The sequence below is a fragment of the Actinia tenebrosa genome, unplaced genomic scaffold, assembly GCF_029948245.1.
Source record: "Actinia tenebrosa isolate PJP-AT-01 unplaced genomic scaffold, QUT_ActTen_1.0 PGA_scaffold7__59_contigs__length_16204524, whole genome shotgun sequence".
Lineage (NCBI taxonomy): Eukaryota > Metazoa > Cnidaria > Anthozoa > Actiniaria > Actiniidae > Actinia > Actinia tenebrosa.
In genome coordinates, this window is record NW_028292584.1 from 8,914,924 (window position 1) to 8,939,064 (window position 24,141).

Consider the following 24,141-nt stretch of genomic DNA (forward strand, 5'->3'; position numbering starts at 1 on the left):
TTTCAGGGTTTTGATCTGTGAGTTAGCTGTGCCCTGACATAAATCAGCCTAGAGGTTGTTTCGGGGTTTGATCTGTGAGTTAGCTGTGCCATGACTTAGATCAGCCCAGAGGTTGTTTCAGGGCTCAATCTGTGAGTTAGCTGTGCCATGACTTAGATCAGCCTAGAGGTTGTTTCGGGGTTCTTTACGAATCCCGACCCCCCTCCCCGTACCATGCTTCTAAAAATAATTATTTTTTCCTTTGACCTAATTTAGTCATTTCAAGACGGTCGAAGTGTTTAAAAACTTTGTAAATCCTTTGTATTCTATTTTTGATAATGATGCATTCATTAGTAAGATTATGAATATTTTAACAACATAACCAACCCTCAAGCCTGAACACATCTGGTTTCACTTTGTCTTGAGTAGATTCACTCGCTTCATTGTCCCCGATTCTCTATCCTTTGCATTGAAAAATATTCTCTTCGAAAATCAAGTTCTAAACTAGTAAACTCCCAAAATGTCTGGACTTCGAAAAGCCAAGAAGTATGACTGGAAAGACTCGAATTTGGCCCTCTTTGGATCGGACTTGGAGAAAAATGTAAGTATTATACTTTTTCTAAGTTCGTAACGTGTATGTTTTAGAGAGCGGAGTCAGTTGACCCGCCTTCCTGGTTTACCGATTTGTAAACTTTTGGAAAGTAACTAAGAAAATCAACTTTTTAATCTTTGATTTCCAATCTTCAAGTTACAGTTTTGCATTGGGAAATTTTAAGTTGAAAAAATTTTTTTTTCTTTTAAAACTTCTTTTAAATTTCGTGTGAAAGTAATAATGTGACAACATCAGTGCTCGATTCGGGAAATTCAAATAGCGACTTCTGATCGCTTTTTGCTAAATTCAAAGTTCAACCTTTTAATATTTTTCAAGACGCAAAACAAAACGCGTTTTGACAGTTCGGTACATAATTTAACAAAGGCAGAAACAGATTGCGAAAAGTGAGACAAAATCTTTTAAAACGTCAAAGGTTTTTAGAAACTTAATAAGCGGCGCACAAAATCACAGAAATTGAGTGGGAATTTCCCGAATTTTTTTCCTTTTCATCACTCAAAAATATAAGTTTATTGAGAAACAAATTTTAGAGGTAAATTTTCTGAATTAAGTAATGCATTACATTTTGGTTTCAGTTGCTAGGCACGCTAAAGGTTTATAATTTTTCTTTTCTTTTTTGCATATCGGTAATGTGGTTTGTAAATTAGCTCAATGGTGTAACAGAAGTTCATCAATGTTTGCTCTCCCTCGACTCCACTACAGCTTTGTAAAATGATAAACTTTTTATGTCGAAGTTTTTTAATTTTTAAGTATCACTTAAGAGACTACAAAGTTTGACTAAAATCTGTTTTTTTTTTCAAGCGACTTCTTATAGTAAAATATGCAGAGAATTGTCGAAATTACTGATGAAATTTTCTTTACAAGCTAGGAAAGTATAGTCGAAATTTTAGCATCAATGTTCTTAAAATTATATGGAATATGTTAATAAATATCAAAAAAACACGGGAATTAGACGATCAAGAAGTTCATACTGTACAAAGCACTCGATATAGTATGAAAGTTTTCTCAATTATTTCTTTTCTTTTTCTTTCTTTTTTTGTTGCCTTTGTCGTTGCATTTTTCAAATTAGAAATCATTGCCAAAATATAAACCAATGTTAGTGAACTCTCCTGAAGATAGGAACGGCTTGCCAAAGGATTTCTTTTTGTAAATCTTCAAGCAACTTCATTGTTATAGGATTCTTTGAATAAAGAGGTCCAAGTTTAATTTAGATTCTGATATCAATTATTATTCATGCAGCTCATTGAAAAGTTAATGAAGAAATCCCAGCATGAAAACTAAAAAACTCGTAACAACTTCATCTCCTTATATGGTTCTGAATTAAAGAATTTTGACACTGAAGATTTGTTTTTCTTATTCCCTTCTTAGTCACAAAGCTACTCCAATTTTCGCCTCTTCGAAGCTATCCATTCTTTTTGGCTCACTTCAAATTACCTTACCTTGGCTATCGCAATTTATGAAACTAATCTGAAAGCATCTGTTTGTCTCATTGTTCAATTCTGTAGCTTTATCAACACTTACCATGAAAGTAGATATTTTCAAACTTTGACTTCATGGGAATTCTTAATTAAGAAACCTTGTAGTTTATACTTTGGCAGAAAAGAAAACTTTTTACATGATTGAACGATCTCTCGTACATTTTTTTCATAGTTCATCTTAAATTTAGGGGGTTTTCTCGACAAAATGGAAAGGATTTTCTCTTTACTCCGATATAACGCATTTCAGAAGCCTTAAAATGCAGATAAATTATACCATATCATTGGCAAAATATTTTGTAGTTTGTAACAAAGTTATTTCACATAAGCAGGACCATCACAGTTTCCATGTCTATATCATGATGTAAGCCCTGGATGATTTGGTGTCATTTTTGGTAGAATATCAGAATTTTTTGTTTTATAATCTGATTTTGGGAACGTGTGGCCAAGACTAGGGTCAAACATCGAACTTCACGTGAACCGTACGCATTGTACGCATTGAAAACAATGGATAATAAGGCGGTGTTCTTGGATGTCATCAGGTTAAATTTGGCTCATGCGAAGTTCGACATTGTATTCGGCCTTAGATATTCATAGCTGAAAGCAAATTTTTCTGAAAGTAATAGGATTGCACAAGCTGTTTTTGTTTCAGCAAGAGAAAAGAAAACCGCGGGACATTAGAGACCTTTAGCATCACTGCTCTCCGACTAGGGATCAGGTGCAGAAATACGCAAACACAGAGAGACTCAGCATTAATGAAATTCAATATCATAGCGGTTCGTTCAGCAACGACTTCGTTATAACACCTTGCTAAATGTCAAAAGTTTGACGGAAAACGCCTGAAGTCGAAATGCAGCTTGAGGTTCCGAGGGGACTCCTCCCCCCGGGCTTGAGGTTTGCGGTACCATGCTAGAACGTCGTGCTAAATGTCGACTCTATAGTTTCGGATTTTCCGCTGCAAGATGCATACCGTGACGATGTTTCTGTTTGTATGGACAAGCAGAAATCTCGCCCGCTGTGATTGGCTCAACGTCTCACAGTCATTCCGAAATACTGCGCATGCTCGATGAAATGTTGTGTCACGTGCACCAATAACCGGAAATCAATGCTTTCCTGGCCTCTTGTAGGAAAGACGGATTGTAACAATTTCCCGGAAGTACATTTCCCCCCGCTCTTTTCTGTTGAAAAACGCGTCTACCACTTAAAGGCCCTTTGTATCGGCAAATGCTCGCAGCTATACAGTCCTTTGACTAAACGTTGTCGTTTGATCGGCTTCATCCCTACGCGCCTAGACAGAAAAGGATCATGGGGATAATTAATTCGTAGTTACTAGCTGCCGCATATGTTATCTAACACGTCTTGAGCTCGCTGTTTTCGATCCCATTTAATTTGCTAAAACCATGCCTCGAGCATACGCCGAAGATTTAACGCTGGCGAGCAGTTTGGATGATGCAAGTTCTGGGTAATTTACCCGATATCCTTTTAAATTTCGGTCTAGGTGCGTAGGGATGATCCGATCAACGACAACGTTTAGTCAAAGGACTGTATAAGATAACGCATGCACAGGTTCTTCATGATTTGAGTCGGATGATCATGATATCTTTTAACAGGTTAAGAAAGAATCAGCCGAAGGAGAAGCTGCTTGGGAAAATGCAGGAACTGAAGTTGGAATACAAATCTGGAGAATCGTCAAGTTCAAGGTAAAAATTCTACCTAATATTTTTCAGTTTTCACAAGAAACTTGTACAAACTCGCGTTGCATGGTTTTTCTTGACTTTAATTCTGGTTTGAATCTATTTATTTTATTAATTTTGAGCTCGAGGAACAATTTGGACAATGTATGCAGGCTAGCTTGCCACTTGGGAATGGTGCAAAACAGTAATATTGAAATAAATTCATTGTACTCTGGGGGACAGGGCAGAAAAACGACAAGCCCGCTACTTTCACGATTTTTTTATTTAACTGAGTTTAATACTTTACTGAGTTTAATAATTTTTAAGGGTTTTCATTTGTGTCACTGTTGCTCGAAACTTGTGACGAAATTTTGTCGAATTAGAGTAAATCTACTTATTAGTATTCACGAAAATGTCAGTGTTTCTGCTGATCAAAATATCACCTCTCCCAAAGTACACGGCTTTACATCTCAAATACGCATTCAATAAATTTTGGTCGCATTTGATATTTTGCTATTTGGCTCCAAAAGAACGTGTTTACAAAATATTGAGCTTAAATACATAAAGCTGTATTTATAGAGAAAGACCAAAAACCGTTTTTCTGCCCTGTCACTCTGGGGTCGAAATATATGCTAATCACCCAGAGCTAATTGCATTATGGGGAATTTTGATTCAATCTTTTGCCACGAGGTTAAGTACTGTACTTCCTTTTGGTCAACGGTCATGAATTCTCAATGATACTCTTCAACTCCTTCAGGTAACCCACTGGCCTAAAGAGGACTATGGAAAATTCTACAATGGTGACTCTTACATCGTTTTGCACACGTACCACAAAGACCCAGAAAGCGACGTACGTGTACAATATTCCAGTTTCTGATTTCTCTGTTCATCATTTGTCTACTGCTCGTCGCGTAGTTAGTTCTGAAACTTCAATATAATATATTTTCCAGGAACTTTCTTATGACGTGCATTTTTGGATTGGAAAAGAATCTACTCAAGATGAGTATGGTACCGCAGCCTACAAGACAGTGGAGCTGGACAATTTTGTAAGTAAAAAAATAAAAAAAGCAAAAAATAAAAATAACAAATACAGAAATGCAGAATATAATGCTATCTATATATAGTCCTGGAGTTATAGGCCGTAGGTTCAATCTTCCACTAAGTCGAGACCGGATCTATTCCTTATATGGCAAAGTGCGCGCGCGCCAAAAGCACATACAGGAAATCCATAAAAGGGGGGAAAATAATGAATGTGATAAAATAAATGGAGTCTCAATTTGACGGAAACTAAATTTGAGACCTTCAAGTATACTCGAGTGTTTATATATATATATATATATTTAATTCCTTCCCTAGTTTTATGCTAATTAGACAAATACATTCATAAAAATATGTATTCCACTGCCATTTTTCCCCCTCCCATTTTTAGCTTGACGGCAAGCCTGTGCAGAATCGTGAAGTACAGGGCAACGAATCTGAATTGTTCAAGAACTACTTTCCCAACTTTAGCGTCATGAGAGGAGGGTAAGTGTGTGACATTTTCTATCCTTGCGTGACTGATCAAACACTTGCGTGATCGATGACATACGACTCGTGCAAGAGTACAGGACAACTACCTTTGACGAGTTAACCGTCATGAGACGTTGTGAGTGTGTGACATTTTCCATCCTTGCGTGACTGATCAAACACTTGCGTGATCGATGACATACGACTCGTGCAAGAGTACAGGACAACTACCTTTGACGAGTTAACCGTCATGAGACGTTGTGAGTGTGTGACATTTTCCATCCTTGCGTGACTGATTAAACAATTGCGTGACCGTTGATATATGTGGTAGCATTTTGAAATTCCTTTTCCAGAGCCAATACAGGATTCGCTAGGGTTCAACCTCAAGATTACAAGCCTCGTCTGATTGTTATCGAAATTGTTGGGGTAAATATTCCTTTGGGAAACAACATTCATGGAAAAAATTCAATGGCTGCAGTGCTGTATTTACACTCTCCTCTCACACACCTCTGGGACGATTTCTCCGGGCAAACGAAACCTTCAAATTTCATCGGAGTTTTAAAACCTCTGGGTTGATAACATGTAAAAACAAGGCGTGACAAAATTCGCACAGAATCCGGAAGAAAACCGGAGAAAATTCCGTCTTAGGAAAGCCGGTTATATATTGAAGAAATAGAAAACGCGCGCGTGCTGTGTGCAGTCACAAAGCACGCTGGGGTTGGCAGAACACGAGAAAAGTGTTAGGAAAAGCACGACGCGTAGCGGAGTGCTTCTCGACACTTCTCGAGTGTTCTGCCAATCCCCAAGTGCTTTATGACGGCACACAGCACAACAAGCAAGTTTTTAAATCATTTTATGAAATACGAATTACAATAACAGTTATTTTAGATAGGAATGACGCAACGGAAATTGCGCGCGCGTGCAATGTGCTTTCATAAAGCGCGCGCTCCAAACCAATCAGAACGCGACTTTCATAACAGTTATTTTATAATGTAGGATAAAGTAGTTGTAAAATGCTTTCTCGTGGCACACCGTGGAATATCCCACTTGTTCATTGCATTTCCTTGTCCTGTGTTTAAACTAGACATGGGAAATATAATCTGTGGTATGTCACTCACAACCATTGTAAAAATACAGCCAATCAGAGTAAAGGAAATCCCATCAGACAACGCCGTTGCAGTGTTTCTTTAAAGCTAATTTCTCTTCTGAGCCTGGTGTTCAGGTTTTAACATTTCTGCGTTTAAAATTAATGCTTTCAGAGATCGAAAGTTCGACAGACGGAGAAGAAGTTGAAGAGAGCAAATTTGAAGAATGATGGTGTATTTATCATTGATCTTGGGCTTACTATATACCAGGTAAACATGCCCCGCACTTACTATATACCAGGTAAACATGCCTCACAGTTATTGGGGATTCCTGTGTTGTTAAAAAAGCGAAGGAGGACTAGATAGAATGGCCCCTCTCATCGAATGTTACATAGAGTCCTCAACTTGTAATAACTTGATTGCTCTGTTTTGTTCGCTCCCTATTCCTTTCACCTTTTGCTCACCCTTTTACAGTTTGTTTTTAGTTATATATGTATGCTAATATTGTTTATAATTTTGTGTTTTGTAGTGGAATGGGATAGAAGCCACAAGAAGAGAAGTTTTTAAAGCCCGCTCTGTCGTTGAGAACATCAGGGTAGGAAAAGTGCACTGGTTTTCTTGCTTCCGTGCCGGCTTCCTTGCTTGCTTGCTTGTTTCCTTGCTTCCTTCCTTGCTTCCTTCCTTGCTTCCTTGCCTCCTTCCTTGCTTGCTTGCTTGCTTGCTTGCTTGCTTGCTTGCTTGCTTCCTTGCTTCCTTGCTTCCTTGCTTGCTTGCTTCCTTGCTTCCTTGCTTCCTTGCTTCCTTGCTTGCTTGCTTCCTTGCTTGCTTGCTTCCTTGCTTCCATGCTTCCTTGCTTCCTTGCTTCCTTGCTTCCTTGCTTCCTTGCTTCCTTGCTTCCTTGCTTCCTTGCTTCCTTGCTTCCTTGCTTCCTTGCTTCCTTGCTTCCTTGCTTCCTTGCTTCCTTGCTTCCTTGCTTCCTTGCTTCCTTGCTTCCTTGCTTCCTTGCTTCCTTGCTTCCTTGCTTCCTTGCTGCCTTGCTTGCTCGCTTTCTTGCTTTCTTGCTTCCTTGCTTCCTTGCTTCCTTGCTTCCTTGCTTCCTTGCTTCCTTGCTTCCTTGCTTCCTTGCTTCTATTAAATCTATCACTTTTCTTTTCTAATAGTCCGAGCGACACGGTAAACCAACGGTCTTCGTTCTCGGTGAGTTAGCATCGACATATATAAAAAGTCAGTACTGAATAACACACATTAAATACAACGCGACATATAATGTCATGCATTGGGTTAACTGTGTATTCTAGTTCGTAGTTCTAACTTTGTTCGGAATTCATTTATGGAGCCGGGAATTGACCTTTTTACTGATGCGGCGGCCATCTTGAATTATGCAGATGCCGAGGGGCAAACGTAAAAAATGTATAAAGCATAGAGTGTCATTGTTTCACACTTAACTACTACCAAATTCAATTGCCTTTTAGATGCGCTGCTCATTGAAAAGCGTAAAATTATATAAAAGGACACCCTGACAGCTGTGTAGTCTATAGAGGCTTTGCACCATCACGTGATAGCAGCCATGACAAGAGGCACAACAATAGAGTCGTTCTCCCCTGGGAAACTGAATTTTTTCTCGTGTAAATCAGATTACACCAGATTCAATTGTTCCTGCCTCCTGTCATGGCTGCCATCACGTGATGGTGCAAAGCCTCTATATACGTTTTAAGATAATTGCGACTTCTGCATCCCATGATGATGTCTTGGACAAAAGGACACATTAGTTAAATTATTTTATATTCTTTGATTCTCAGACGACCAAACAGTCGAAGAATTCAACCCAAAACTAGCAGAAATCATTAAAGATGAAAACCCAAAGAAACAAAAGGTAACAACCAATTACTTTATTGGTTAAACATCGCACCATGTCAACACAGCGATCGAATGACCAATGCGCATGCGCTCGTTTTAACATTTTTGTCAAAAATGATCAGTATAGAGTATGAGTGCCAAAAAATCTCCAAATCTACAATCAATTGAGTATACTAGCTTTTGTGAGAGCAAGATACCTAAGTTTCAAGAACTTGTTTTAATTTGGTATAATTGCAAAGCCCATTTTTGGGGCAAGCTTGAAATACAAATTTGCATACGAAGACGTTTTGGAATACAGAAAGAAAAAAAGTTGATGAAAGTTTCGTTACATATTTAATTTTAAGCCTGAAATGCACTTTGGGCGATGTAGATCCAATCAGTGAAAGGTCACGGCAACGATATGAAATTTTACCAGTCGTCTATACTTAATTTTCCCGCTTATTTGCTGACGTTATTTATACATGAATACAGACTCGTACCCAGTCGCTTCTCTTGTCTTATTGATCTCGCGGTGCATCAAGGGAAGGAAGGAAGATAAAAGCGAAGCATTTTTCTCTCTCCTTCCCAAAAGCTATCGCGCGCAATAAAAAAGCGTTAGTGACGACTGGATACGAGTCTGATATGAATATAATATGATATGATATGATATGAATATAATGAATTTTTAGCTTAGTAAACAAAATGCAGCATGCAACATGCAAAGCCTTCACTAACTTCGAAATAGCATCATGTAGAACGTGCGCAGACGTTTTCCCCTAGTTTCTATCTTGTAGTTATTTTTACTTTCATTGCTATCATTAGGAACCAAGACCACCAGTTGAGAAAGCCTTATTCAGGTATAAACCATGAATATAAAATATGTGAATATGGCACAAATGTTATGGATTCTAAATACAAAGTTTCTTGCATGTGACATTAGAACAGCTCAATTTGAAGGAAAAAACATTAGAATTTCAATCTCTTAAGAATTGGAAACCTTGTTATGTTACCTCTTGTAGCACGTCGGAATGCAGCTTTACTTGGAAGACATAACAATAGGTTTCCAATTCTCATGAGATTGAAATTCTTTTGTTTTGTCCTCCCAATAAAGCTGCTTTCTCGTCACATGCAAGGGGTCTATTGTTGGATTTCAATGGTCAAACACTGACCACCACTGTAAACCAAAAACAATAGGGCGTTTACATGATGGCGTCATTTGACTCCCACTACCAAGATGCTTCGCGAATTTTCTTTCCTATTTAAATTTGTATTCCCTCATGAGAATAGTAAGACAATTGGTGCTATTTAACTGAACAAAAGAAAGCGTGCAAGAGATTCTGGTAGTAGAGGTCAATGACGCCATCATGCAAACGTCCTATTCTATTGCAAACTTGTTTTTTAGCGGAACATACCGCACGGCACAGAAATGACGTCAAGTGAAACCCATCTGGATAAAAGGAAGATTTCGAGGAAACAACAATGCAACAGAGAATATGTGTGTGACGTAAAATATATATTACAGATGACATAATATTTAATCATATCTTCGTGCAGGTTATCTGATGCCTCTGGAAGGCTTGAATTCACAAAAATTGCATCAGGGGATGATGTCAGTCAAAGCCAACTGAACACCAAGGATGGTAAGTGTTTTGGATGCTAAAGGTTTTAACACACGGTGCAACATTGTAGCAACAAATTTGAATCGGGCTGCTGACACACATTGCAACAAATTCACGCAACATCGCTTGTTTCAGCACAAGATATTTAAGATACTTGGTCAGCAGTTATGAATTTGGTGCAAGCTGATTGGCTGGAAATTTCAGAATGTTGCAGGTAATGTTGCAGCCATGTTCACATGGTTAAATTTGTTGCGCGCAATGTTGCAAGAGTAGAGCGCGATTCAACTTTAGCCTCCGGATGTGACGCAGGCTATTCAACTTCAGATTTGTTGCATGCAACGTTGCGTGTTTCAGGGTTCGTTCTGTGAGTTAGCCATGCCCTGACTTAGTTCAGCCCAGAGGTTGTTTCATCAGGGTATTGATATAATTGATGTTTAGCTATATTTTACCATCACCTTCCAGTTAATATATTGACACTCACTTTTCCCCCAGTATTTATCCTCGAGACCGAAGGACGTTGCTTTGCCTGGTGTGGAGCCAAAGCGAGCATCGACGAAAGAAGGAAAAGCATGGAATATGCCCACGTGAGTATATAAATATAATAAATGTGGTAGAGCGTTATATATTTTAAATGGGCCTTCTCAAAAAAAAAAAAAAAAAAAAAAAAAAAAAAAAAAAAAAAAAAAAAAAAAGAAAAAAAAAGTCGGAGAATGGCTCGAGTATTTCCTCGCAAGGGTTTCTGGGATTGTTTTATGGAGACGTGTGTGTTTGTTTACAAAGTTAGCAAGTATTTTTTCAACCAAGAAGAGAAGTTAGCCAGGTTGAGAAAGAAACTGTGTCGTGTTGGCATTGCAGTGTATTGTGGGGCTGTTTGAATGGACCTAATAATAAAATAAGAAATAATAATAGCAACCTTTATCTAACGTGGTCAAGGTGCTTAGCTAAAACGAGCTACTTTACAGACATGCCACAAAAATGTTTCCAAGACTGCGCTATTTTATGTCGTCCCTTAAAACAGCCCCGAAATTAATGCACTGCAATGCTAACTCGATTGACTCAGTTTTGCCTGATATTCAGAATGCGGGCTAATAGACCTAATCGGCTAACGTGTTGCTATGTACGTTACCACCAAGAGAATATGAACTAAGAGAAGGAATCCTACCTATATAGCCTTGTAACCATCATGTGCACAGTTTGATGCTATTTTTAGCTTGAAGATATTTTGAGCGAAGAACCTGATTGGTTGATTTCTTGAGGGTAGGCGGCTTCCAGTCTTGCAGTAAACAAAAGCCTGTGTTTTTGTCGTGGACGTAGCGAAATATGGCGCTTTTCGTGTCCTAAAACGAGGCATTAAAGGGAAGCATGATTATCGCGCAGGCATGGTAACGAGTTAAAAATAGCATCAATGATTCTAAAAATAGCATCAAAGTATGCACATGATGGGGCAAGGGGATTCCTTCTCTTAGTTCATTTTCTCTTGTTACCACCCAATTCAAACCTTCTGGGAATAGAAGCGTTTGTCTCTACGAATTCAACTGTGAAACCAAAATATAACGAACAATGAAACTTAGTCCCAGAAGGTTTGAATTGGGTGGTAACGTACATAGCAACACGTTAGCCGATTAGGTCTGTAGAGTGTATTTTTTATGAGTGGGAAAAGATACCGCAAATATGCAGGCGTATTGTAGTGTAACTAAGCGTCGCGATGGGGTGAATCACTGGATCGGAAGAAAATGGGATGCCATTTCGATGTTACGGCATTTCGTACCATTTACGTGCATTACAAAAACTATTCTTAAGTTAGTCACCTAAAATGCTACAAAGAGACCGACAAGGTTATGGGTAGATGGACTTTAAAATTTTATATTTCGACTGTTTCATAACTAGTGATTGTCTTGAGAGGAGAGGAGAGGAGAGGACTTGAATAAAACGAGTACATTCATGAAATACTTCCAAGCCCATTATACTGAGCACTGCTCAATAGCCCGCTTCCGAGATATGCTTTGCTTGTCACGCACAAAGGTTTCAGTACGAGGCTACGTGCTAATTGCTCAGTCACTCGTGACAGGCGGTAAGAATAAATTGAATTTAGCACGTAGCCTCATATTGAAACCTTTGTGCGTGACAAGCAAAGCATATCTCGGAGGTGGGCTATTCTGTGTACTCTTTACACAGCCTTTAAAACATAGTTTTTGTTTCTGTTTGATTACACAGAAATACTTGATGAAGAGTGAAAACCCTCTGGCAGGTATCACCTGTGTCAAAGAGGGCGAAGAACCGGATGCGTTCTTCAAGGCATTCGACTAAAGTCAAAATACGTGGACATTTTTTGACAACTTAAGCAACAACAACACTGATATCACTGTGGCGGATTTAGTATCTGAGTCCCTTTGACCTCATGTTCCATTCATTCAGTATCTGGACCCCCTTTGACCTCATGTTCCATTCATTCAGTATCTGGACCCCCTTTGACCTCATGTTACATTCATTCAGTATCTGGACCCCCTTTGACCTCATGTTCCATTCATTCAGTATCTGGACCCCCTTTGACCTTATGTTCCATTCATTCAGTATCTGGACTCAATTTGACCTCATGTTCTATTCATTCAGTATCTAAACCCCCTTTGACATATCAGCAGTATTTCTAAAACCATCATCTTACATCCGCCCTTGCACATCATCAATACCATGCACCACAAACAGTGAATATACCAGTGAATTATTAGAAATCCTGCACTGTGATTGGCTACGCTACTATATAGGTCTAATGATAACAGCCCACTGGTATAACTTTTCTATGAGAAGCGAGATTCTCTTCTTGTTTTTTCTTATTATATTAGTTAGTAACGAATATTAATAAACATGAATTAAATATCGTTTTAGTTATTGTTCATTTTGCCGTCAATAACAACAACTCCATTCTCAAGATGGCGGCGCTCGAAGGAAAGAGGTCTTTCCTTCGAGCTCCGCCATCTTGAAAAAAGCAAGAAGAGTAAGCCCTGGGAACGAGGTTGTCATAAAACCGGCTTCGTCAAATTCTCGTTCCAGATCCTAAGTGATTATTGATCATATATCTAGACCCATGATACCATGTGTTACAATATTAGCTTACGCAGTTGTAATTAGATACTTAGAGAAGTGATTGTTTGATTAAAGACGCATAACTATTTCCCCACCAACACGAACACGTCTTGAAACACCATGTATGCTGATCAATGCAAGGGGCCGGTAAAAACTGGGTCTGGAGGTATGGTCCTAAATTGATTTTCGTCACCAACAAAATTATGATTAATATGATTTTAAAATCAAAAGACCCTCCCCCCCCTCCCCCCAATTGACTTCCTAAGAGAGGACACACATTTTGGCAAGACAAATCCTAAGTACAAATGCACAAAAAGGCTTTTACTGGTAAGTGGGGCTCCTTTGGTCGGCACTGTGGTCTTCTTTTTTCAAGCAAATGGACCTCCAAGTGACTAACTGTGGGTAAGTAGAGCACTCAATTGGTTTCCATATTCAAGCCTTGTGATTGGTTAGTGTTGATGTCCGTGTGGCTTTTGATTGGTGCGAATTAGTGGAAGCCATTAAAATTAAATGCATGCTACATGTTGTTCCAATTTCCATTAACCCACAAAAATATTAGAAAATGAGACGTTAGAAATGGGTAAACATATTCGCTCAAGCTAATTTTAAGCTAGAGGTTTATTCCTGTCTTCCAATGTAACGGAAATAGGTCACGTGACATGTTTGTGCAAATTGACACTCACCTTAAAGTAAAAGTTCTCAAATAGTAACATATGAAAAGCCAAGCTCGGTGATGCAACATGTCGGTCTTGCAACATGTCAGAAACTTGGTCACCTGAGATAATAAGCAGATGTTAATTAGTGGAAATCACTTGTAAAACCTTTCAAACTGTACACGAATCCTTACTAATAAGGCCTAGGGCAAACGTCGAACTTTCCATGCACCGAACTCATTAAAAACAATGGATATCAGGTGATAATGAGGCGGCATTCTTTGATGTAATTAAGTTCCGTGCATGGAAAGTTCGACGTTTGCCCTAGGCCTAAGCTTACTTTGGCGTGTTTTATAAATATGTTTTACACATATATAGGTGTTTCAAGTTACAGTTTATGAAGCTAGCCGTGGTCTTATGTTTTCGTGGTCTCCCCTCCTACTGCGACCTGGCAGAACTGCCGTCTCGCGGTTAACCATGTTCTCCACAAGTTTGTTGTTGTTATAACCAGTTCCCATTAAGAAGATCCATTAGCACATATTGAAGGAGCTTTATCTGTTATACCATAATTATTTGCTTATAACACCTTTGGGCAACATTTGGTACAGGCTTTGGAGTGTGGTTTTGGGGGTGGGGTGGGGGGAGTGTTGTAATGTTAGTCACATGACAATTCATTTAACATGAGAAATTCAACTTTTCTTTATTCCTATTTTTTAATTTTACTTTTTCTATTTCCCTCTTTCCATTTTTAGTTTACTTTATCTGTACGTTCAATTCATCAGCTGTTTTCGCATTCTACTTTTGGGACAATTTCTATAGAAAGTTCGAAAATTCACCACAGGGATCCCATCCAGGAAACAAACGGCACAGTCATTCATTTGACAGAAATAATCTACAAACGCTTTAATGTTGGCACATTCCGATGAACTACCTATCGATGAGGTCAACTGGTATTACATTTTTGCTACACAGACAAGCACCTTTCTACCTGTCGTTTTAGCGTGGGCGTGGTCTAGTAAATTTAATACATCTTTATCATTCGATTATCCTTACTCCATTTTTATGATCTAAATATTTATTTTTTTTGCTGGATGTACGTGAAATTACTCCAAGGACAAATAGAAGTTTCATTAAAGCAATAATAATGGAAAGACAAAGCAGATGAAAATTTTAAGACTGTTTTGTTTTGCTAAGCCAATGAAACACCACAGTTTAGCACATATTTGTTCATATTTACAAATTTAAATATTCTCCTAGCATAAATTAAACAAAGACAGACTTTAAAGCTGTCGATTCAAGCAAGGGTGTGTAAAAATAACGGAGTAGTGAAAATGAGAAAGGCAAAACAGTACGACTGGAAGGACTCGAATCTTGCCCTTTTTGGGTCGGACACAGAAAAAAATGTAAGTAAGAAAGCCTGAAAAGAGCAGTAAAAACCTTTTACAAGCTGCTGCAATTATTCATCTCGTACTCGGTTTAAAAGAGAGTCTTAAATTCCCCGGCTTTTTTGGCCTTTTTCTATTTTATTAGTCCAGTCTGACCGGGCATTAATTGGGAATATGGCCCCCTTCCATGTTATTCCCGCCACTCGAAATTTTATACTCGAGTGCATTGCTCGCCTTTGCATCACTGACGACTCGCCCGGCCCTTTTCCAAGTGCATCAACTGTCTACAGTTTTTACCTTTATTTCCACTCCTAGAACTAAAAGAATCCCAAATATCCAATACTGAATCCTAGCGAAACTCAAAAATTATCTCATATTTCATTTATTTCGATGAAAAATCATATTTTTAGCTGTAAAAATTCAGCTTATCCGAAGGGATGTAAGCTTACGGTCGGCCATTTTGTGTATATGTTGTCTAAACAAACTCCATGAGCCGTGGCGTTACATGAATATAATTTATATATATTTACTCATAAATGGTTGTCATGCTTTTGTGCTTTTAAGAAAAACTCTTGTTTTTTTTAATCGTTTTGCTAAAGGTCAAGAAGGAGTCTGCTCAGACGGAGAAAGCATGGAAAGGCGCCGGTTCAAAATTAGGCCTTCAAATCTGGAGAATCAAAAAGTTTAAAGTGAGTTTTAACCTTTTCTAGAACCTTCTAAATACATATTTTTTATTGTTTATACTTCAAGAAAAGAGTCTCGAACACAATACTGCTTAGATTTGGTGAATTTAATGAATTAAAGATGATAAAAAGTCACTTGTTTTGGACAATAGAAATATGTCCAAAATGTATAAAGCTCTTCTATTTATCACGTCTTCAGAGGAAAAAAAATTCAAATATAAGAAAAATTTTTTCTTGCTGGACTGACTGCTGGTGGCATTGCAATTATTATTTCAAAAACTAAATTTATGTTGAAAATTTGAATGAATAATAATAACAGAGGATTATTTTTTAAAATTTATATGACTATGCTAAAAATCTTCTCCTAAAATGCTGAACAATTTTGGTATTTTTAATTCAAAAAAGACATAAATGCAGCTAATAATTTCAAAAAACACCCTGTCAACGTTTAATGACATTCAAAAATGCAGTAAAATTTTAATTGGGCTATTTAACTGAGAAAGATCATTAAGATTTATAAATTGGAGTTTCCTAAGTGATTTTAGCTTAGTACGAAACTCATTAATTAGAAAACCAATTGAATGTGTAATTGCAATTTTTTGTCAAGGTTAAGGATGGGATTATGAGAGAAGAGAAGGGGTACAAAAGGGAAATAGTTTGAATTTTTGATAACAAATGGAGACGTTTAATTCAAAAAATGCCGTGTAATTGTAAAGAAATTTTTAAAAAAATTACATATCTTACCAATTTTGAATTTTTTAAAATTATTTTTATCTTAGTTCATAAGGTTTTAAATGATTATTTATTTAGTTATAAAAAATATTCTTCTCTACTTCTTAACTTCTTGACCATAGATAGTGATGTCCCCTCCTCAGACCCTCTCAACCCATTGGATATTCCAATTCCCCCCACCCCCTACCCCCCACCCCCCACCCACATGTTTGTTGTATGGATATTTTCTGGAACTGCACAATATACCCTCCTCAGACCCTCCCCACCCATTGGAAATTTCAATCCCCCTCCTTGGAGGAGGTATGGATATTTTCTGGAACTGCACAATATACCCTCCTCAAACCCTCCCCACCCTTTTGGAATTTCGACTCCCCTTTGGAAGGCGTGGATGTTTCTATTGATGTCTAATTGTGTTATCAAATGTGTTCTTATTGTTTCAATAGGTAACAGATGTTCCAAAGGAAGAATATGGAAGCTTTTACAATGGAGATTCCTATATCTTATTAAATACCTACAAAAAGGACCCAGATAGCATGGTAAGAATCACAATATGATACCTTATAATAGTGTAGACCTCTTAGGTTAAATCTTTTTCCATTTCAGACCATATATCATTCCCCAGAGCATCATTTATTTTATTTTATTTTATTTATATTTGTAAGCTTTGCCACAAGGGCAGGGAAACCCCAAAGAGCATTTCTTTGTTTAACAGTTGCACACGAGAAGACACATCTCCAACAAAATATCTTAATATTCTCAAGCAAATTACATGTGGTCTGGAACGGGAAACCCTAGATTATGATCAATGCCATTTTACAGGAAAGCTAAAATTAGCTCTAGCAGAAAGCATTTATTGACTTAACCACAGGACCAGCCCTATTTATATTTTGAGTTTTAATGCTTAAACTTAACTGATCTCTTTTTTTCCATTCATTATTTTTGTCAAGAGGGTAAGGCTGGTTAAAAATGAAAAAGGAGGTTGCTTGGATTGCATTAAATTTAACAGAGAAAACTGGAGGCTAGTCAAAAATATACGAAAAAGACCTAAAAGATATTTAGAAATCAGGTCACTTGAATGTTTTTAATCGAATGGGTAGTTCCAGAAAATATCCATACCCCTACTATGGGCGGCATCCATTTTTTTGCCCCCCTTGCCTTCGGAAATTATGAAATGGTTCAAGGCCCCTGGCCCAAGGAATTCCATATCTGTGTACCCCCCCTCCCCCCTGGAATTCCATATCATTATATATTCCAATGACACAACAATAACATGTGGGGGTCTAAGGCCATGTCTACACTATGCCGGATAAATTTGAATCCAAATTTTTATTTATTGAGTTAGGCCTACCGTCCATACTAGTCCGGGCGAATCCGGAACAATTCTTCACCAAAAACGAATTTTATCAGTGTGGACAAAAAACGTTTTTTTTGGTTTAGGTGTGAAAATTCGGATTCAAATTTATCTAGCATAGTGTGGACGGGGCCTAAGATTTTATATTTTGGATAGAAGGAGAGACAATACATTTTCATGAAATTAGTTTTGATTGACTTCCCAGCCGCCCTTCCCCTAGACATAAATAATTATGAAAAGCTGGCCCTTAATTTCTTTTATACTTAAGTTATTGATCACTTCTGGTCGCTGCGTTGCCGTTAACCATCAAGTGGATTGGAGCGGGGATGGATTTTTTTGGCATCTTAGCAGCAGATTGAGTAGCTTTGCTCTGAGTTGCTGCCAGTGTTCTCTTTTTTTCGCCAAAAAGTGTGTTTAATGAAATAGAAGAGATAACTAGCTAAAAACTAGTGTGAGCTGCGTCGGTGTTTCTAATGAAACAGTAATGATAAAAGGGTAAATTTTACACTGTGAAAAGATGAAAAAACTTATTGACATTTAGGATGCTAGTCCTTCTCGGAGTAAAAGAGAAATAGGTGGTAAAAAGGAGTGTATGCTGGTGACACTGTCTTGTCGTTCATGAGTCAGAACAATGATTTTTGTTTTATTTTTTTGAATCTTTTAAAGGCTTTTGATTATGATGTTCACTTTTGGATTGGGAAATTTTCTACCCAAGATGAATATGGCACAGCTGCTTACAAGACTGTAGAACTAGACACCCTGGTGAGTGGACACAATATCTTATAGACACACTAAACCAGGATTCTCTTCCAAGATAGAGCATCTATATTTAAATAATAATAAATAATAAATAAATAAATATTCATGTATTCCAGTCATTGGGTCTTTTGAATTTCAAAGTGCTTGTATGTGTATTATTATTATCAATTTATCAATTTGTGAATTTCTTTACGTAAGTACCATAGGTATTTGTGAATATTCTTATGCTGAAATGAGGCCAACCCTGTGTTATGAGTCTGTAATCAATGAAGCAGAGTTTTCATGGTACACCACGCACTAATATTAAAAATTAAATTCAAATTATGAATCCATATGTTTTTTCCCCAGCTTGATGATAAGCCTATTCAACATCGAGAAGTGGAAGGGCATGAATCTGCTTTGTTCAAATCTTATTTTAAGAGCCTCACTTACTGGAAAGGGGGGTATGTATAGGGATATTTGCTTCTTGTTTGCCTTCCTCTTCTCACATAACATATTTAGGCACTGCCCCTGATTAAACGCAGCCCTTAAATAAGCACCTTAGTTAAGACCAAAATTATTAAAAAGCACTGCCCCTGTTTAATCATGACCCCCGAATTAACACTGCCTATGAAACCCAAAAAATTAATAAGTGATGCTGCACATAAATGAGTAAAATTAATACCGCATTGATGTATCACTGACAGTGAAGGTACATGTGATGTTTCAATTTAAATATTGTATATCACTTTCTTTAGCCTCTCTTTAATACAGCTAGTTTTACTCTTCAACTGTATAATGGATTTCTATGCGTATACCACTCCTGGGGGATGGCTTTAATAATCTCTAACAGATTTTGTAACCCAATAGACCATTTCACAGATCCCGTTACTCAACCTCAGCCTCGTCAGCGTGTAATATATTCTTTAGAAATTGCCTACAACCTTTAAAATTTTTAGGGGTTTCAATTGTTCGTTGATGTGTAAATTCCTTTCATTACTGCGGACTGTAGTCAAATTCTAAAGAATAATTACACGCTGACGAGGCTGAGGTTGAGTAACGGGATCCGTGAAATGGCCTATTGATAAGGCAGCTGATAGATCAATTTAGAAATAGATTTTTTAAATTAATATTGTATTTTTTGGGTTTGACGTCATCTACAGAGCTGATTCAGGTTTCAGATGTGTTGAACCAACCAGCTATGAGCCACGCCTTCTTCATGTTCACGGCACAAAGGTATGTAGGCATATATTAAATTATTATTAGGTAATTATTATTAATTGCACAAATAATTATAAAACACATTTTTTTCTTAGAAAAAGATTGAATGCAAGGAGATACCATTTTGCATGGACAATTTGACCAAGGACGATGTGTTTGTCATTGATCTTGGCCTCAAGATATTCCAGGTATACGGGTAATGTGCTAATACAAACTTAATATAGTAATGATGAGGGTTCCATTGCATCCCTATTGAGAAGCACTGTATTAACCGTAATTTGTTATTTTATTAGTGGAATGGTGATGATGCTAACAAGGATGAGCGATATAGTGCAGGACAATATATCCGCGTATTAAAGGTATCTATATTGTTGTCTATTAGTCTGCGGCATACCTGGAAACAGCTAGAGAACAAGGTGAAGGACAGGGCTCTGTGGCGTTCAGATGTCGTTGATGGCCTATGCCCCAAGAGGGGTGTACAGGCTTAGGAGGAGGATTGTTATCTTATTAATAGCATGTACCAAAGGATGCATTCATTTTTATAATGAGGGAATAAATAGGGTGCATTCATTTTTGGTATATGTGAGCACAGATTACAATTTCCTCCATCAATCGCATGAGTACATGTATGTGGTGTAATGGGTTAATTCATTTACTCAATACTAGATGTGATTCATTCTTTATGATTCATTTTATTTCAGTCAGAACGTAGTGGAAAGCCTGAAGTAATAGTTCTAGGTTAGTAGAATGATTAGAATGATTAGAATGATTAGATTCAGGGTTCTTCTGCATTTACCGCAAACCTATTGTATTCTTTGTTAACTTTGTTCTATTGTAGAACTTGGGTCTTTGGCTACCAACCCACTCAGCACATGCCTGACCACCCAATTAAGTTACCTTTCTAGGACGTACTTGACCCTCAGATGATCGGCACTTGTTTACTACCCCAGCACCCACTTGGTGTATACTGACCACCAACCCACTCAGCACATGCTAACCACCCAATTGATCCACCTAGGACATATACTTGACCCTCAGACCCCTAGCACTTTTTTTTTTAATTTTTTTTATAGCACTCATGTTTTTTGGGTACCCACTTCAATTGTTTAAAAAATCCTCCCAACCTCCCAAACCTTGTTTTGACCTTTCAAGGCCCCCAATGTTCCACTAAAAAAATTCAAGGGCCCCCCATTTTTTCCTCCATCCCCCCCCCCTCCCCTGACTTAAATAATAACTGGTCCCTAACCCAGGAACATGGCACTCGTGCATACATTACTCACCATCCACACAATTAATTTTGATTGACAGATGACCAAACACTAGATGATGTACCTGAAGAACTTTTAGAGGTTATTCCTAAAAGCTCAAATGAGGATCCTGATGAGGTATTATCTGATAGATCCAAAATATTAACTTTATATTAATGTCATTATTTGATATTGATGCAGGCATAACGTTTTTATTTAATAGGATTTAGAAGATCCTGATCCTAAAGAAAAAGTACTCTTTCAGTAAGTGGGTTTGTCACAAAAAAACTAGAGCTTTAAAGTTTTTATTTGTCAAGTGTTTGTTTTTTTTATTTGAACACTTTATTTAACTATTCATTCGTCCATCTATCCATCTATCCATCTATCCACCCACCCATCCATCCATCCATCCATCCATCCACCCACCCACCCACCCTCCCATCCATGCATGCATGCATCCATCCATCCATCCATCCATCCATCCATCCATCCACCCACCCACCCACCCACCCATCCATCCATCCATCCATACATACATAAGTTTGTTGGTTAGTTCGTTTGTTCATTCATTATTTTATTCAATCAATCATTTAATCATTCTTTTGTTCATTCATTCAATCAGTCCAAGGGTGAACATTTATTTAACATTTTACTGTTTTTAACAAATAGACTTTCAGACAGGACAGGTTCTTTGCAGTTTAATGAAATAGCAAGAGGAACTGCTGTCAAAAGAAATCTTCTAAAAAATGATGATGGTGAGTATATAGACTAAGGGATGGTTTAATTATGAGCATGGGGGAGCTGGTTGGATTTAATGGGAGGGGGGGCACGTAAAAAAATATGGCATTTAAGGAGGGGCCACCCAAAAAATAATAAGCAAAATAGAAATGTATTTAATTTAAAAATTATCCTGATTAATGCACAAAAAAATAATGAACGGACCGGAATATTCTCAAAGCTCTGTGCAACACAGGTAGACCAAGCATGAATAACAGCTTTATGTTTATTAATCTGTGTCAATGTTTTGATATTTTAGTGTTTATATTGGACACTGGTTCTCACTGCTATGTCTGGACAGGACCTCAAGCAAGTATCGATGAGAGAAGAAATGCTATGACCTATGCTCATGTGAGTATAACACTGGTCGGCATCAGGTGTGGAGCCATAGGGGCTAAGGGTGGGCAGGGGGGGGGGGGGGGGGTGGGGATGGGGACCTCCTCCCTAATTTTGAGTCAATCATCAAGAAAAGAAGTAGTAAATTTCTCATATCCCTAATGGGCATCTGTCTGAATCTAATTTTTTAAAATGTAAAGGCTATTCTTAAAAGGCTATTGTTTTCTGCTACTTTCTGATTGGTTCCACTACCCAAAGTTGGAATGTACTGTTTTCATTCTACATTTTAATTGGTTCCTTGGCTACCTGGTCTATAATTGGCCCTGGTTATTACAGTAGTTGCACTGTAATCTTTGAAAGCAAGTGCTGTGCAATAATTGCACGCACAGTTTGTATGGTACCCAGAAATTTTTGCCAACTATTATGATCAACTTGCTTTTTGTAGATATGTTTCAAGTGTGCTACACACTCATGGTATTAAGCCACATGGTATTTTTCATTGAATCTTCTCGAACGGTGGTTTGTTCAATACTAATAAGTTGTATTATTATTATTTTTCAATTTCTAGAATTACCTAAGCAGCACTAAGCATCCTCTTCTTCCAGTAACCTGCATCAAAGGTGGAGCAGAATCCAATGAATTCAACAAAGCTTTCTAATTGAAGATCATTTCAAGATTTCAAAAGACAAACTATATCACCTTGTACATGTTGCTGTATACACCAAATCAAAACATGGTGACCAATTTGAATAACTATTGTTCTGGGCCCGGTTGTATGAAGCCTGGATAGCAATATCCGGCAGATAAATCCTTATCCAGTGGATAAAGTGATGCTGTTATCCAATGAATTTACCCACTGGGTACAATTTATCCGTCGGATAGCGCTATCCAGGCTTTGTACAACCGGGCCTGCACTGACTAGCGACTTGCTACGCCTAGTATTCACATGTAGGGGCTGAACAGTAATTGGGGTGTTGCCCTGTGTTAGAGTCTGTTATTTTCTATTGACGAAATATTGATGAACTAAGCTAAACTAAACATAAAAGCATTTTCACATGTATGAAGGGCTGTTCAGTCGCTAGTCAGTGCAGAACAACATGGAACAGTTATTCAAATTGGTCACCATGTTTGGATTCAATGTATACCTTATTTATATCTCTGGGAATAGCTTGTGAAATGTAGCTGTTGAACACAGAAATGAGGCTAGTTGAACAAGCCTAAATATGGCACACACTTTCATGCAGTCTGACATTCTGTAAATGGTTGGCTCATGATGATTATAAATGCATCAGGGGAAAAGAAAGAATAAATGTACTAGGTTTTTCAAATTGCATTGTATTAAAAAGAGGGCTCCTCTAAGCCATAGTCTACTGGCCTCACTTCGGTGTTTGTCACTACTAGTTTTCAGTCTCTTCTGAAGATATGAATAAGCTTTTTACACCAATTACTGGCTACCTGCCTTTTGAGTAAGCACCAATGAACCTTGTATGTATGACCTAGTTAGTTTGTAAGACTAGTAGAATAGTTGTAGTTATTGCCTTTGAATGGACCTCTTTAGACAAAATGGAAGAAACAGTAGATGGAACTAATGAAAGACAAAAAAATTGAAATAAAAAATCTTGTTACTCACTTTACTATTCTTTTCAGGGTAAAATTATATTAACATTCATCAGATAGACTGATGGTACCAGTGAAATAGATAAAACGGGGGCGTAAACAGGATTTTCTGAAGGAGGGGAGGGTGGGGGCAAATTCAAAAATCTGCCATTTTGTTTAAGTCTCTGAAACCCTGAACAAAACAAAGAAGTTGGGCTGGCCCACTTGGCCCCCTTTTATATTACTCCCTTCTATTCACGAATCTTGGCCGATTTTAGTCCTCAGTGTCCTCGGATTAGTATCGGAAACCCGAGGTAGTTTCCGATGTCTTCACGAACTATGGATGGCATTACTTTGGGGCAGCGGTTTTGTTTGGTAATATACAAAATGGCGGACAGTTTGAACTATTTTTCTGGTCGGTCAGTCTAAAAGCTTTAAAAATATACATTTAATAGATGGTTTTACAGATAAACAAAGACGACGTCTGCGTGGCTAGATCAACAATCAGGTAATGAAGTACTGTACATTTTGTTATGTTGAAAATTCATGAAAAAATCC

At 37.7% G+C, this 24,141-nt stretch overlaps 2 protein-coding genes and 1 long non-coding RNA gene across 3 annotated transcripts; 2 read left to right on the plus strand and 1 right to left on the minus strand.

The window, feature by feature from the left end:
• Window positions 1-374: 374 nt before the first annotated feature.
• On the plus strand, window positions 375-12,659 carry LOC116300247 (gelsolin-like protein 1). Its single transcript, XM_031709072.2, has 14 exons — window positions 375-580; window positions 3,675-3,764; window positions 4,495-4,587; window positions 4,688-4,783; window positions 5,167-5,261; window positions 5,597-5,669; window positions 6,503-6,598; window positions 6,858-6,923; window positions 7,489-7,525; window positions 8,128-8,201; window positions 8,987-9,021; window positions 9,719-9,804; window positions 10,276-10,367; window positions 11,998-12,659. The coding sequence occupies exons 1-14, from the start codon at window positions 500-502 to the stop codon at window positions 12,088-12,090; spliced, it is 1,107 nt and encodes a 368-aa protein (XP_031564932.1). The 5' UTR covers window positions 375-499; the 3' UTR covers window positions 12,091-12,659.
• A 479-nt stretch (window positions 12,660-13,138) lies between these two features.
• On the minus strand, window positions 13,139-13,917 carry LOC116300250 (uncharacterized). The gene is made up of 3 exons (XR_004197572.1): window positions 13,858-13,917; window positions 13,548-13,639; window positions 13,139-13,260 (listed from the first exon to the last, which is right to left on the minus strand). It is a non-coding gene; the product is annotated as an uncharacterized LOC116300250 (long non-coding RNA).
• Window positions 13,918-14,786: 869 nt separating this feature from the next.
• Window positions 14,787-23,616, plus strand: LOC116300249 (gelsolin-like protein 1). Its single transcript, XM_089040141.1, has 14 exons — window positions 14,787-14,920; window positions 15,502-15,591; window positions 16,761-16,853; window positions 18,335-18,430; window positions 18,776-18,870; window positions 19,570-19,642; window positions 19,723-19,815; window positions 19,921-19,986; window positions 20,329-20,365; window positions 20,936-21,012; window positions 21,098-21,138; window positions 21,544-21,629; window positions 21,911-22,002; window positions 22,556-23,616. The coding sequence occupies exons 1-14, from the start codon at window positions 14,849-14,851 to the stop codon at window positions 22,643-22,645; spliced, it is 1,101 nt and encodes a 366-aa protein (XP_088896267.1). The 5' UTR covers window positions 14,787-14,848; the 3' UTR covers window positions 22,646-23,616.
• The last annotated feature ends 525 nt before the right edge of the window (window positions 23,617-24,141 follow it).